At 50.8% G+C, this 15,792-nt stretch overlaps 1 protein-coding gene across 1 annotated transcript in view; it reads left to right on the top strand.

Annotated features, from left to right (window-relative positions):
• Dock5 (dedicator of cytokinesis 5) overlaps window positions 1-15,792 on the top strand; it is a 138,168-nt gene that overhangs the window by 120,241 nt on the left and 2,135 nt on the right. Inside the window, exons 39-51 of the mRNA XM_042697792.1 lie at window positions 1,205-1,294; window positions 2,264-2,368; window positions 3,199-3,340; window positions 4,396-4,477; window positions 5,652-5,736; window positions 6,104-6,190; window positions 9,298-9,474; window positions 10,809-10,892; window positions 11,450-11,587; window positions 12,240-12,406; window positions 13,241-13,409; window positions 14,033-14,174; window positions 15,184-15,284. Of these exons, the coding sequence (XP_042553726.1) occupies window positions 1,205-1,294; window positions 2,264-2,368; window positions 3,199-3,340; window positions 4,396-4,477; window positions 5,652-5,736; window positions 6,104-6,190; window positions 9,298-9,474; window positions 10,809-10,892; window positions 11,450-11,587; window positions 12,240-12,406; window positions 13,241-13,409; window positions 14,033-14,174; window positions 15,184-15,284 (1,569 nt within the window). The remainder of the gene's footprint in view (window positions 1-1,204; window positions 1,295-2,263; window positions 2,369-3,198; window positions 3,341-4,395; window positions 4,478-5,651; window positions 5,737-6,103; window positions 6,191-9,297; window positions 9,475-10,808; window positions 10,893-11,449; window positions 11,588-12,239; window positions 12,407-13,240; window positions 13,410-14,032; window positions 14,175-15,183; window positions 15,285-15,792) is intronic.

Below are 15,792 nucleotides of genomic sequence, written 5' to 3'. Positions count from 1 at the left end.
TTAGTACTTTCTTCTACATCACGATGACGCACCTATTACCTATGAACATAAATCATTTATCGATTTCAAAAATGACTGTTTTTGCCAAAGCACTGGTGAAATACATGGGTCTCAAGATACCATCAGAGTCAGAAGCTGCTCACCTGCTTCTGTATGCAGGCCACTGTAATACTGCAGGTCACGTGCCACTGTTATATTCGTGAGAGACTGGCATGGACTAAGACAAGTAAGGTGGGGAGGGGTGTGATGGTCACTGAAACTTCATGGACCCCTAAGTGGGTCTCTGGGGCCCTCCAGGGCCAGGACCACCTGTGGAGGCCACTGTGCCACCAGCATGCTTTCCCTTCCATTATGGGATGGGGATAAGGCACCCTGGCTGCTCCTGCACCGGAGCGCACAGCTGCCTGGCTGCCTGCACCTCGCCCAGCTGGTCTGGCTGATAACACGTGGCCCATTGCATGGCCTTCTCTGACATCCTGGGTCACTGGCAAAAGATGATCTTAGATGATTTCATGTTACGATGCCATCTGAAGCACTCAGGCTGCACAGGCACACCTGTGGCTGCCCATACAACTGCTAATGACGCTGGAGCAGGGAACGGCCAGGTATAATAGTGCAAAGGAAACGCCAGAGCCGCCTGGAGGCCCTATCCGAAAAGGTGGCGTGGGTGAAGTGTGTCAAATTCCACACCACCTTGCCATTAAATGGCACTTTTTCTTTCGTAGTACTGGGGCTTGAACTCAGCTCCTCAGGCTTGCTCGGAAGGCACACAACCGCATGAGCCACGTCTCCAGCTCCCTTTGCCTTAACTACTTTTCAAACCACCTCATGGGGTTTTTGTTTTGTTTTTTGGCCTAGTGGGCCTAGAGCTTCCTACATCCACCTTCTAGATAGCCGGGCTAAGAGGTGCACACCACTGCACCCATCTTTATTTGTTGAGATGAGGTCTCCCCAATCTGAAACATGTCGGGTTCCACACCTTCCAAATAAGGGATGTGTCAGGTTCATTTGATCAAGGGGTGGAGCAGGTGAGCCTGCAGGGGAGTAGCAGGCTGCAGGGAGTCATGGCCTACAGGGAATTCATGAGCTGCAGAAGAGTAGCAGTGCTCCAGGCGCCTGGGCTCGCTTCCCAGTAGCTCCCTGGAGCCTTAGCAAGGGGTCAGTGACTCCTGTGCTCCCGCCTCACCCTGCTTCCCTTCTACAGATGTGGGAGAAAGCCATCAAGCTGAGCAAAGAACTGGCGGAGACCTACGAGAGCAAGGTGTTCGACTACGAGGGTCTGGGCAGCCTCCTGGTGAGTGTGGGCAGCAGGCAGCTCAGCCAGGTGCTGGTGGAAGGCCAGGCCCCTGTGCTCTCCCCAGCGCAGAAGTGAACCTTGCTTCTATTTAAAAATAGACAAGGTGTGGTCCCAAAGCCTTGATTATGGATCTCCAGATCATCTGCCCCGGAAGGCTTGGGACTGAAAAGGGACATGCCTGGGGGGGGGGGGGGGGGAGGCGGGACCCAAAGACTTGGAGAATGGAGGCCTGCCCTGCGCAGCTGGCTCTCCTCAACAAGCCTCAGGGTCCCTGCCACCCTGGTTCCTCCACACACCCCGGTGCACTGTGCACTGTGCACTGTGCGTGTCTTGGAGCTGTCAGTGCTTCTGCCGGTCCTGATGCTTTTCTGCGGGCTTCCTCCTTTCCCTGATGGTGCTCAGTGTCTCCACCTCCACATGCCCAGCCTGTGTAGGGAGCCCGACTGTAGTCCCTGCTCTGCTGTTTAAAAACAAGGAATTAACAATCCTCGCTGTTCAGGAGGCTGAGATCTAAGGATCATGGTTCGAAGCCAGCCCAGGCAGGAAAATCTGTGAGACTCTTATCTCTAACCTGTGAAAAGCTGGAAGTAGAGCTCTGGCTCAAGTGGCAGCCCTCTACCAGGGCTAGCTAGGCTTAAGTTAAAAAAAAAAAGCTAAGGGAAAGTTCCTAGGCCCTGAGTTCAAGCTCCAAGAGTGGCACCGAAAAGGATAAATAAATAAAAGAAACTTCTGGAAGCCGTACACTGCCTCCTAGCACAGAGGAAGTCACGGTGCACTCCCTTCTGCAGCCTCTTGGTCACGGGCCACTTTCCAAACACCTTTGTTTTTGTGTTACTTGTTCACCAGCAAAGCTAACGGGCTGATCTGTTTTTCTCTTTCTGTTCGCTCTCCTCCACCCCCACCCCCACTTCACCCCTAGCTGTGTCCTTGTTACCTCCCAATGCAGTGTCTTGTTTTGTTTGGCAGAAAAAGCGAGCTTCGTTTTATGAGAACATCATCAAGGCCATGCGGCCGCAGCCGGAGTACTTCGCCGTGGGCTACTATGGGCTGGGCTTCCCCGCCTTCCTGCGGGTGAGGAGCCCACTGGGCCGGGCTGGGCAGGGCGTCAGTGCTGATCCAGATGGCCGGGGTGTGTTTGCAGCTGATGGTCCCACCCTCCATGTGGGAGGTCGGGGCGGAAGGCTGCATCCTGAATTCTGGCCTCTCACCCTACAACCCTGGACACTGCTGGGATTCTGGAAGTTTCTTTGTTACATGACTCCCCAGGTGGCTGGAGGAAAGGGATGGTTGCCAAGATGTTGTCCTTCTTTCTCAAACATGGCTGCAGGGTGACTTTGGCTTTATGGAGTGAAAACTAGAACTCTCTGCTCCTACAAAAGGCAGCGTGATCAGAGAAAGACCAAGAGGCCGTCCTGAAAGGGTTTAGGCCATTACATTGTTTCATTCAGAACAGTCTACTGAAAAATCTGTCTGCACCAGTTTCAAGGAAGGTGCTGGAAATACCCTGCACTTACAATTGCACAACTCGTTGTCCTCTGGTGTTTACAAGTTAATTGGGGGGAAAGGTCCATAATTACACATAAATGTAAAGTGTAAACCATAATCAAAAAAGGTGTCTTGTGCCATGGAGCTGTACCAGCCTGTAGCCAGGAACTCTTTAACTCTTTGCTTCCCAAAAATCATAGAGATGTTCTCATCATCACCAAAGATGGTGTCCATCCGCCAGCTGGGAATAGAGTTAAACAAAGTCTACTCCATCCACCTGATGGAGTACTACTCAGTAATAGAAAAAGAACAAAGTGAGGCTTTGAGTTACAATGGCTTCCTCCATCTCTACAAGTCTAGATTTTCCATCCTCCTCTTCCTACTTAATGACTTCTCTTGCCATCTCTGACTTGCAGAATAAAATCTTCATCTACCGGGGGAAGGAGTATGAGAGGCGAGAAGACTTCAGTCTGAGGCTGCTCACCCAGTTCCCCAATGCCGAGAAGATGAGCAGTACCACACCCCCTGGCGATGACATCAAGTCCTCCCCTAAGCAGTGCATCCTTGCCTGGAGAGCATGGTCTCCAGCGGGGCATGAGGAGCTGGCTGTCTGCCCTTCCCTGGCCCATCACTCAGTTCCTGTTCAGGGGAAATCCTAGGTCCCTCCTGGAAGTCCTCTGAGAAGGGATCATAAATGAGTGTTGAAAGTAAAGGGCTATTGTTATAGCTAGATAAGAAACTTGAGAGCAGAGATTTCCTCTTCTTCTTTTGCCACTCTGTTATAGACTTTGAAACCCTGGTATCTGCAAGGGAATTGGCTATAGGATCTCTTCCCCCAGCCACCCCGACCATGCCACGGATTCCAAAATCCACAGATGCTCAAGTTCCTTATGTAAAATAGTGTTGCTCAGCTGGGCACTGTGGCTCTCATCTGTAATCCCAGCCACTCAGGAGGCTGAGACTTGAGGATGGCGGTTCAAAGCCAGCCTAGGCATGAGATAGTCTATGAGACTATCTCCAGTTAACCACCAAAAAAATTGTTAGTGGAGCTGTGGCTCAAGTAGTACTGTGCTAGCCTTGAGCAAAAAACTCAGGGGTAGCACCCAGGCCCTGAATTTAAGCCCTAGGTCCAGCACACACATAGACACACACACACACATAGACACACACACACACACATATGTATTGCATAGAACTTGCACCCCCACCCTATATACTGATAAAATCTCCAATAGAATATAGACATCATACAAGTAGTTACTGGTTACCATTTAGGGAATAATGACAAGGAAAAACTCAATGCATGTTTAATTCAGATGTAACTATACACATATATAATTGCATGATATGTATTGCATTATACATACCTGTACATCTGTTGAAACCATTTCTGACCGCTTATTTCTCACTATTGCATTGATGCCTGGTTTCCTGTGGCCAGGATGGCGTCTGACTGCAAGTGTCCTACAGTAATCCCTTCCTGCCTTTGGGAGGCATCAGGAGGTGTGGTGTAGTCTGAGCATCAGAAGGGATGCCTGGTACCTGTGCTGTTTCTGGCAGTGATGTAGAAGCACTGCAAGACCAGTATCTTCTTTTCCTTAACAAGCTCTCAGACATGCAGTGTTTTACCGTGAAGCCAGTCATGAGCCTGCCACCCAGCCTCAAGGACAAACCAGTTCCAGAGCAGATCTTAAAGTAAGGAGCTCTTACTTTTCATGTGTGTGTATGGGTGTGTGTGTGTGGCAGAGCGTGGTGATGCACGATTGTAATCCCATCACTTAAGAGGCCTTGAAGTAGGACACGAATTCAAGGTGAATTCTCTCTCCTTTATATTTTATTTGGAGTAAATCAAAAGCAAATCCTTAAATTCGTTCTAATTTGGAAGACCTACTATTTACTCTATTTTGAGTACAAGAGGAAAGCTTGGAAGTTCAAAGAGATATGACTTGTCTTTTAAGTGGAGGGAAATAAGAGCCGTGTGTGTGTGTGTGTGTGTGTGTGTGTGTGTGTGTGTGTGTGTGTGTGTGTGTGTGTGTGTGTGTGTGTGTGTGTACTGGGGCTTGAACTCAGGACCTTTTGCTCTTGCCTGGGTGTGTGTGTGTGTGTGTGTGTGTGTGTGTGTGTGTGTGTGTGTGTGTGTGTGTGTGTGTACTGGGGCTTGAACTCAGGACCTTTTGCTCTTGCCTGGGTGTGTGTGTGTGTGTGTGTGTGTGTGTGTGTGTGTGTGTGTGTGTGTGTGTGTACTGGGGCTTGAACTCAGGACCTTTTGCTCTTGCCTGGGGTGTGGGGGTGTGGGTGTGTACTGGGGCTTGAACTCAGGACCTTTTGCTCTTGCCTGGATTTTTTTTGCTCAAGGACAGCTTTACCACTTAAGCCACACCTCCACTTCTGGCTAGCCGGCTAATTAGAGATAAAAGTCTCACAAGTTTTTCTGCCTGGGCGGGCTTTGAACTGGGATCCTCAGATTTCAGTATCCCTGGTAGGATTATGGGCAGAAGCCACTGGTGTTTATCAAGAAACTTCAGTCTTAGGCATCAGATCCCTAGCTCTTCTTTCCACTAGAGGACTCACTAGGGTTGGGAATCCCAGAACAGTCTCTTGAGAAGTTAAAAGACTACAGAGATGGGTTGGTGGGACAGAGCCATGCGAATGAGACCAGGAAGGTGGGCAAGGAAAACCGTCATGGAGAAATAAACATGAGGTTCAGGAGGTGCGCCCCTGTGGGGTTGGTGTGGGCACTGTTGGCTCAGAGATGGAGCCATGGTGGACTTCCACACAGGCAGTCCCGGTGCAGGGCAGGGGGGGAGGGTCCATGGAGGCATTGGGGCGCTGTGAGAAGAGGTGCCCCAAGCTTGCTCTCTCCCCGCAGCTACTACCGCGCCAATGAAGTGCAGCAGTTCAGCTACTCCCGGCCCTTCCGGAAGGGGGAAAAAGACCCTGACAATGAGTTTGCTGTGAGTGTACCCCATTTCTCCTCTCAAATGAGGTGCCCTGGGAATCCTACTCAGGCCTCCACCCTCACCAGCACCCACAGCAGAGATGGGGGTCCCCCCGGGAACAAGAGGAGTCACCTGCCTGGAAAACTCCACACTGGGGCTCCAGAAATGGCTCTGGGACTTCTTTCGACTTGATCTTGACCAACATCATTTTCCCCGGGACCTTTAGAACACGAGGGCCTAGCTGGGTGATCCTGGGGAGCCTGAAACACTCAGAATGTTCACGTCTTGTGTGGAAACAGGCCCTGTGGGGATGGAGCTTTCCCCAGCCAGAGCGGCTCTGCCAAATCCCACATCTCATCTTCTGTCTTCCTTCCTGCCCCAGACCATGTGGATTGAGCGGACCACGTACACCACGGCCTATAGCTTTCCTGGGATTCTCAAGTGGTTCGAAGTCAAGCAGATCTCAACGGTGAGTCATCTGAAATTATAACTCAGAAAGGAAGGGACAAAAAAAAAAACAAAACTCAGCTTTCTGTCTGCAAATATAATAGCAGCCTTTGTACACAGAGCTTGGCCAGACTTCTTAGGCTAACTTGGTGTTTTTCAAAGGAGGAATAAAAGGCGCGCTTGTACACCAGTCGATGTTTCAACACCGACTGTGAAGGTCACCACAGTGAATGAGTCTTTGATGGCCCCAGGGGCTTCGTCTCCCCCACAATCTGACGGCAGCCAGCCTCCTTGCTGCAATGCTTGCAGGGGTGCCGTGTCCTTCACCTCGTCTCTCCCACAGCCTGCTGTTCCCTCCTGGGATTCTCGGCCCATCATCCCCCCCCCCCCTCCCCCAGTCCTCCTGGCTCTTCCCCCTTGGCCGCTGCCCATCCTATCATTTGCTGAATGTGTTTTCGCCCTCATCCACCCCTGCTTGAGGCCATCTGGAAAGCCTCCCATCGCCCCCATGCCTTCACCTTCTCAGCCCGCGTTCCCGTCTGCCTCTGAGTGTGAATCCCATCATGAAAACGCCACCATTATGTGTGTTCTGTCAAGTTCACATTCCCGCCTTGCCCCCCTCCTGCTGGGTCCTATAGCACGGGGCTGGCCTCCGCTCCCTCCCTTCAGCGGCTCCCCCTGTCTCCCTTCGTTTGCTCCCATCCTAAGAGGATGTATACTGGAACTTCCGTGCTGTTTCAGCCCTCTGTGACAGATAGAGTCTTGTTCTCTGCTTCAGATGTCTTCTGAACCCAACCAGCTCCCACCAAGTGGCCTTCTCGGCAAAGCCGTCTCTGGAACACTCAAGCTGGGTTACATGCCCTTGGTCTGTGCCTTGTCACAACCTGGGCACATTTCAGACCCACCATGTTTGAATGTCCTGAGTTCCCAGTAAGGCCATAAACACCCCACAGCCTGAGTGGTAGTGGGCCCCTGCGTCCACAGCACCACCCCAAAGGCTCAACCAAGGCAGACTTAGCCAGCCTGACTGACTGTGACTAAGTAATGAGGGTTAGGATGGCTGTAGCCAGCGAGCATGGGCAGACTCTGTCACCATTCCCTGAGCAATACAGTCTAACTGCAGCTTCCATAGTATTTAAATTGTACTAGGTTCTGTAATGATGAAACTAATCAGGAAGATATAGATATAGATATAGATTGCATGCAAATTGTATGCCAAATTATGAGCACTCACAAATTTTGGTATGCTTGGGGTCTTGGAAGCAACCTCCACCAGATGGTGAGTGATGGTGGTATATCTTAATCATTTCTGTAACTGTAGTGCCTAACATGGTACTCAACATAAACTGGGTGTAAAAAGGTGTTCAGAGCCAGGCACTGATGGCTCATGCTTGTGGTCCTAGCCACCCTGGAAACTGAGATCTGAGGATCACACGACAAAGTCAGCCCAGGCTGACTGAGAGACTTATCTCCAGTTAACCAGCAAACGGCCAGAACTGGAGGCATGGTTCAAATGGTAGAGCACCAGCTGTGAGCAGAAAAAGGCAAGGGAGATTTATCCCCCATACTAGTGCATGCACGCGCGCGCACACACACACACACACACACACACACACAGAGATATTCACAACGATTTCCCCAGGTTAGTGTTAGTGGCTCATACCTGTAATCCTCGCTACACAGGAGGCTGAGATCTGAGGGTCCACAGCACAAAATCAGCTTGGGCAGGAAAGTTTGCGAGATTCTTATCTCCTGGTAACCATCTAAAAGTCAGACGTAGAGCTGCGGCTCAAAGTGGTAGAGTGCTAACCTTGAGCGAAAAAGCTCAGGAACAGCACCCAGGCCTTCAGTTCAAGCCCCACAACTGACAAACCAACAAAAAAGATTTCTTCCTGGACTATGCATGTAGTTCAGCATTCGAGGGCTACCATAGCATATATGAGGCCCTGGTATGAAAGGGAGGAGGAGGTTTCTTTAATGTGAGCTAAAGTTTGATAGATTCCATAGCATAATTTCTGGTTGGTTTGGTGGTACTGGGGTTTGGACTCAGGTTCCTGTGCTTGCTAGGCAGACACTCTTACCAATGAGCCACACCTCCAGGCCTTAGGTACATTTTCTGGATTGAGACTTTAGGAATGAACTCTGGAATACCCCATGGGGCTGACAATGGGCCAAACCAAGGAGGTGGTTTTTCCGGACACCTGGTTTTGAAGACATTGCCTAGGAGGAAATGACCTCTAAGGCTATATCCTACATAGGGATGATTTCCATCCCAGCTCAGCCTGAAGATCTGAATCCACCTGTCGTCTCTGACTTTGGGTCAGCACAGAATCTGTCCTAAGGTACCCTGTACTTGGCTGCACACAGGCCTCTGAGACCACTAGCTTCTCCTCACCAAGGAGGCAGAGAACGTTCGCCGTAGACGCTGCTGGCCGTGTGAGAGTGTCTCTTCTCTTCACCTGTCATGGCGCGCCACAAAACTATCTGAGGAAACTTTGCCTGAGGAACACACCTCTGATGTGTTTGTTCTCACATTTTCTGTAGAATCTTTGCCAGCAGGAGACGTCCTTCCACCTGCTCAGGCCATTTGTTCTTGTGCCTTGGACTCAGGATCTCTCACTCATGCTTAGCTTTTTTGCTTGAGGCTGGTGATTTACCGCTTGAGCCACAGCTCTACTGCTGAGTATGCTGGTTAATTGGATTCCTTTGCCTGGGATGGCTTTTGTTGTTAGTGGTCGTGATGGTCATGGGGTTTGAACTCAGGACCCAGGAGCTGTCCCTGAGCTCTTTCACTGAAGGCTAGCACTCTACCACTTTGAGCATAGCGCCACTTCCAGTTTTCTGATTGTTCATTGGGGAAAAGAGTCTAGCAGACTTTCCTGTCCAGGCTGACTTTGAACCGTGATCTCAGCCTCCTGAGTAGCTAGGATTACAATCGTAAGCCACCCTGCCCTGCTAAGGTTATTTTAAATCGCTCACTTTGTATCAAAGCGGCATTGCTGCAGAAAAGAGAGCTAATTTAGACTAGCAGAATGCCAGTCCAGTGGCCTGAGGGGAATGCTTACATTTGCTGCCGCCCCTGCTGTGGGCAGGGCTCACACATCCCGCGTCCCTGTGCTCCTCCTCCAGGAGGAAATCAGCCCCTTGGAGAATGCCATAGAAACCATGGAGCTGACCAACGAGCGGATCAGCAACTGTGTGCAGCAGCACACGTGGGACCGGTCACTCTCCGTGCACCCGCTGTCCATGCTGCTCAGTGGCATTGTGGACCCCGCCGTCATGGGGGGGTTCTCCAACTACGAGAAGGTGAGCACCCTACCCCACCCCACCCGAGCCACGGCCTCCGTGGAGCCTTAGCGCAGCTGAGAAATCTGTTTCCTCTTCTGTGCTCTGTTGGGTGTTTCTTTGTTTGTTTTCATTGCTCTGCTCAGTGAATGAAATCATCAATAACTTCTTCCCTCCCCTAGCTCCTATGTGGTCCTCTCTGTAAAGCTGATGTTGGGAATTCATGTTGAGTTTTTAATTCCCCCGTGATGGGCCTCAGTGGTAGGATTGAGCATTGATTGGTTGATGGGCCTCAGTGGTAGGATTGAGCATTGATTGGTTGATGGGCCTCAGTGGTAGGATTGAGCATTGATTGGTTGATGGGCCTCAGTGGTAGGATTGAGCATTGATTGGTTGATGGGCCTCAGTGGTAGGATTGAGCATTGATTGGTGAGCATGGTTTTGTCAGGAAATCATAAACAGAGCCAGCACACATTCTCCTCAGAATGCCTTCACCTCTACACCCCATTTTGTCTCCAATATAACCTTTTGGATAGATGATTACTGAAAAAGGGCAGGTATTAATATAGTAGGAAACAAATGCACAGCAGTTCATAGCATGTGGAAGACAGGAAAACCACCAGTCACGTCAGCCTCTTCGTGAGATCTTTTGTTGCCAGGCTGGGATAGAACCCAGGGCCTTCCCCATGTTAGCCAAGTGCTTAACCATTGAGCTACACCGCTGGCTCTCATGTTTAATATCTGTACACGTGATTATTAACCTTTAGATATTGTCGCTTGATCTTTTTGGGAAATCTGTTTTTCACTGGACGACGCTTTTGTGGATGATTTTATTTTATTTTATTTTATTTGGGTCCAGTCGTGGGGCCTGAACTCTGGGCCTGAGCATTGTCCCTCAGCTCTTCAGCTCAAGGCTAGCACTCTACCACTTGAGCCACAGCTCCACTTCCGGCTTTTTTCTTGCTTATGTGGTGCTGAGGAATCGAACCCAGGGCCTCAGGCATGCAAGGCAAGCGCTCTACCACTGAGCCACCTTCCCAGCCCTGTGGATGATTTTATTGTATTAGCACACGTGTGCTCACCCATATGTGGATTGGTGATTGCTGACAATGAGCTCTGGCAAGGGATGTTCATGATCCCAGAGAGACCACTGGTTAGCGGTGCTCTTCAGTCACCCGCCGTGGAGCAGGACTGCCCAGGAAAGGAATGAATGTGTAGTTAGACACGGCTGGTATGTGAGAACTGAAGACCTATTTCACCTTTCCAGACCTCTTGTGTCACTGTGAAGATCAAGTGTAGGGAGGAGGGGAAGGGGGGTGCATTCCTAATGAATGCTCATATCTCCTCTGCTCTAGGCCTTTTTCACAGAAAAGTACTTACAGGCGCATCCTGAAGACCAGGAGAAGGTGGAGCTGCTCAAGAGACTCATAGCATTACAGGTACACAGAGCATTCGAGGTGTGCAGGGTACCGCAGGTGTGTACAGCATTGCAATGTGCAGAGCATCGCAGGTGCAGGGTGTTGCAGGTGTGTGATGCGGGCCTTGCACTCCATGGGCAGCCACAGCGCTTGGCTCCATGATACTCTCCAGGCAGGGCTGTATCTGCATGGCCTGATGTGGACACCCTAGCCATGGTCCTATTGGACAGAAACTGTTAACCAGAGCCTCCCCAGAGCTGAGATGAACGTGCAAAAGAAACTGGTTTCCCGGCCTCTATTTCATGGACAGTGGTAGAAAGTACAGCCATCGACTCTCAGGCCCATCCCTTGCTGATCTACAGAAACAGCCAGAGTTGGGTGGGATCAGCCCCAGCTCTCGCCAGCCCTTCCTGGGTGGTGCTGGGTCCACTTGTGACCTCACGTAGCCTTCCCTCAGTGGAGAAGTGGTGTTGGTATCCCATAGTGGCCCCTACCGGCTAACCTGTCCTGCTTCTGCCCTGCCCCGACTCCCCCTTCTCCTGAGCTGCCCGCCATCCTTGCTCTGCCCATCCCTGCAGATGCCCCTGCTCACCGAGGGAATCCGCATCCATGGGGAGAAGCTGACGGAGCAGCTCAAGCCGCTGCACGACCGCTTGTCCTCCTGCTTCCGGGAACTCAAGGAGAAAGTAGAGAAGCTCTACGGGGTCATCACACTGGTAAGCTGCGTCCGAATCGACCTCAGCGGTTCCCAGGCCCCTGTTTCCCTTTTATGACCTTGGCCGGCTTTCCCAGCCACAGCAGAAGCATAGCAAGGAAGAGCATGGAAATAGAGGCAGGAGAGAGACACACAGAGACACAAAGAGAAATGAGAATGTGACTGTCTTCTTCTGCCTTTGCCTTTCTTTTTATGTATGGTTTATTTTTATGCCGGAATTAGGGCTTAAACTCAGGGCCTAGGCCCTGTTCCCTGGGCTTTTGTGCTCTGCCGCTTGAGCTATAAGCTTCATCCCCATTGGAAAAAGTTCATAAGACTCCATCTCCAGTTAATCAGCAGAAAGCCAGGCTGAATACCAGCTGAGCCAGGAAGCTAATCCAGCACAAAGCCCTGAGTTCAAATCAGTGCACACCACTTCACTTCTGGTTTTTTGGTGGCTCATTAGAGATAAGAGTCTCATGGCCTTTCCTGCCCAGGCTGATTTGAACCGCGATCCTCAGCTCTCGGCCTCCTGAGTAGCTAGGAGGACAGGCGTGAGCCACCAGTGCCCGGCTTTGTTTCTTTCTTTCTTTTTTCTTCTTTAAATTGAACAAACTGGGCAGCTGCGTCAATCCTCCAGACCGCCTCACCCCAAGCGGCCGTGTGTTTTACAGCCATCCAACCTGACGGGGAGGAAGCAAAGCCGCACGGGCTCCCTCGTGCTGCCCTACATCATGCCCTCCACTCTGCGGAGGCTGTCTGTCACCTCCATGGCCTCCTCCGTGGCCTCCACCTCCTCCAACTCCTCGGAAAACACTTCTTCCAGGCCAGGATCTGATGGGTAAGGTTGCACCTGTACTCTCCTGGGGGGGGCGGGGGGAGGCTGGTTATTACCTGTTATGTTTGCCTGGGTCACCAAAGGGACACATGGTCATTCCCCAGGAGAAAAGCCCCAAATCAGGCTCACTGTGGATCATACCTATAATCCCAGCTGTTCAGGAGGCTCAAATCCATAGATTTGTGGTCCGGGCCAGCTGGGGCAAAAAAATCCATAAGACTCCATCTCCACTTAGTCAGCAGAACACCAGGCTAGAGATGTGGCTTGAGTAGTGGAATACCGGCTGAGAGAGCAAGCTAAACCAGCACAAAGCCCCACGTTCAAGCCTTAGTGCTGAGGATAAGGAAAAGCAGCTACTGCAAATTAAAAATGAAATCTCAGGATCCTACCACCTTCTCACAGACATTGCGACCCCTTGCCCTTGTGGGCACCCACCGACCTTTTCTTCCTTTCTATTGTTTGAAATATGTGTTATCATTTGTATTTACTGCATGAATTAATGATATACGCATGTGATATGAAATCTCACAGGTAGAAAATATCCCTCCCTCCCTTCTTTTTCTCCTTCCTCCCTCCCCCCTTTCCTATCTTCTTTCATTTCTTCCTTCCTTTATTCCTTTCTTCTTTCTTTCCTTCCTTTTGTGGAATATATTTCTGCATGCATTTGATAGTCTCATTTCTGTACATCCTACCCCAGGATGTTTGTTCACTAGCAATTGATTATTAGAAATTCAGGTAAAGCTGGCCTGGGGGAGGCCTGGTCCTGATCCTTGGCAGTCAGTTTCCCCCACCCTGTGACCCCCGTGGGTGACTTTCCTTCTCCTTCCTGGCTCATAGGTCAATCCTGGAGCCCCTTTTTGAGCGCAGGGCCTCGTCAGGTGCCAGAGTTGAAGATGTCGCCCTCAGAGAGGACGGTGAGAACCGAATCAGCAGGTTCAAGAGAAAAGACTGGAATCTGAGCAAGTCTCAGGTCATTGCAGAGAAAGCTCCAGAGCCGGAACTGATGGTAAAACGAGCGATCAACCAAACACAGAGATAAGCAAAATAAGGGAGGGAGTGAAGGAAAGGAAGGGGAGGGAAGAAAGGAAAAAGGAAGAGACGGGAGAGGGGGCAAGCCATGAAGGAGTGCCTGTGGGGAGCCAGGCCTCTCGGCAGCCGCCTCACCAGCGTGCGGTGGAGCCAAGTCACAGGCGGTGGGTAGAAACGCGTGCTGGAGAATTTCGTGTCTCTAAATCAATAGTGGCGATGAGACCTTGTGCCCACAGTGAAAACGGGTGTCACCTCATGAACTCGTGGTTCTGTGAGTCAGCCCAAGCATGATTGTTTTTCTTCCATGAGCCACATCCATTTGTTAAAGAGTGGCAAGGGCAATGTTTTCCTGGGCAGTGGAGATGGCTTATTTCCCACTTAAACGACGCTGCAGCCAGCCAAAAGAGCTTCTGTGGGTCAGAGTGATGCCCAGTTCGGGTGTCTGCCAGGGTGCCCACCGGAGGATAAAGTGGTGACCTTTAAAAGTGATTCCTGACACTCAGCCCTGTGCAGATTCCTCTAGTGCTGTCCAGAGCGTTGTTGATCTCACCCTTGCTCCCTGTCAGAATGCTTTAATCTAGTTTCCTCTCGGCTCACTAGAGTCCAGCCAGAAAAGTACCGAGGCCCAAGAGTCTCCAGCTGGTAGACAGTCGGCTGACACCCTTTCCTAGCTGCTCTCCTCCTCCTCCCTCCACGCCCTTGAGTCCACCTCCGCTCACGCCCAAAGCTACCAGGACCCTAAGTAAGTTATCTTGTGCCTCTTACGTGTTCTTACGTTATTGTTGTTTAATGAAATCTGGGCATGTTTTTAACCAAACCCACCACATAAAACACCAGACTGTTGTAAAGTTGATTCAGTTCAGGGAATACTAGAAGTTCCCGAGGTTGGGCAGGGCCTCTGGGTGCAGGATGGACTGTTAAATGTCTCATAGACAGGCAAAGAATGCAGCTGGTCCCTTCACAGCTGCAAAGGGATAGATGAGGAACGTGAAGGCTGAAACAGGTCAGGGTAAAGTAACTTTGGAACCAACTCTTGAGTGGTGAGACCTGTAAAAGGGCAGGAAAAAAGCTTTAATGCCATATCTTACAAGGCAGTGAGACATGGGGAACTACTGTTATGCAAATGCTTGAGACAAATGAGAAAGACCCCGTAGCCCAGAGCCTTAAGGGAAGTCCATCTACCAGTGCTTAATGGGACACAGGATGGCCTGAGAGCCAGGCATGGCAGGGTGATTTCTGGGTGGATATGGGTATTTCCCTGAGCGGCATGTCAGACTACAGAAAAATACCCTCAGTCCCAGAAAACGTTCTCATGTTCAGCTTACTAGTTTGAAGACAAATGGACAAAAAAGGAATATTGGGGGGACACAGAAATGGAAGAGCAAAGGGTGAACAAATGCACCAGTGGTACTCACTGGACACTGAGTAGAAACTGGATTGTACAACTTTTTGGGTGGGGAAGAGAGAGCGAGGGAAGGGGTGACGTTGTCCAAAAGGAAATGGGCTCAGTACCTGATTTATATTACTGTGACCCCTCTGTACATCACCTTCATAATAATAATCTTAAAAACAGAATTTTCAGTTGGGAACGTGTTGGGAAGCGTTTTGGTGAGTGAAGGGTGGGGTAAGAGGCCTTCTCTCCATCACTGAAACCATAGAAACGCGCTCCAGCAATTTGATTGGCCAGCCTGGCTCAGGTGCCCTGTGGCCAGCATTGCTTCTCTCCGCTTCCCTTCCTGTGTCATTTCCAGGTTCCCCATCCTTGCAGACAGAAAGACTGGTGACTTCTGCGCCCCCTCCACCTCCCCCCAAAAGCAAGCCCTATGAGAACAGCCAGAGGAACTCTGCTGAGGTAGGAGCCTGCCCCGGGGTGTGGTTGTCCCATGTGTGGGGGCCCTAGGGGTGGGCGCAGAGCCCTCCCCCAGGAGCACAGCAGTCCCAGCACAGGATTCCCGGCTGTCAATCATGGAGGCTGACCCTCGTCCATCCCTAAAAGCTAGAGACTGGGGAAAGCTGTTCACGCTGCCCACGGAAGACGCATCCTCTGCCCCTCACACTGGGCTGCAGTGGGGTCTAGTGTCTGGATTCACACCCAGAATTCACTTCTGAGTGGAGTGCAAGGCAGTCCTGCTGGGGAGCCCTCTGATGGCTGACTTCCTTCCTTCCTTCCTTCCTTCCTTCCTTCCTTCCTTCCTTCCTTCCTTCCTTCCACAAGTATGGACTGATGACTGCTAGGCATATGCCAGGTGTTCAGGGGTGTGTGTGTATGTGTGTGCGCATATGTGTATGTGTGAATGAATGTGTTTACGTGTGTGTGTGTGTGTTTCTGATCAGCTCAAGGGAAACCAGGAGTGTAAATG

This window comes from Dipodomys spectabilis, unplaced genomic scaffold (genome assembly GCF_019054845.1).
Source record: "Dipodomys spectabilis isolate Male_0828 unplaced genomic scaffold, ASM1905484v1 ptg000229l, whole genome shotgun sequence".
NCBI lineage: Eukaryota > Metazoa > Chordata > Mammalia > Rodentia > Heteromyidae > Dipodomys > Dipodomys spectabilis.
The sequence above is the reverse complement of the archived record's forward strand: the minus strand, read 5'-3'. Positions and strand labels throughout refer to the sequence as shown.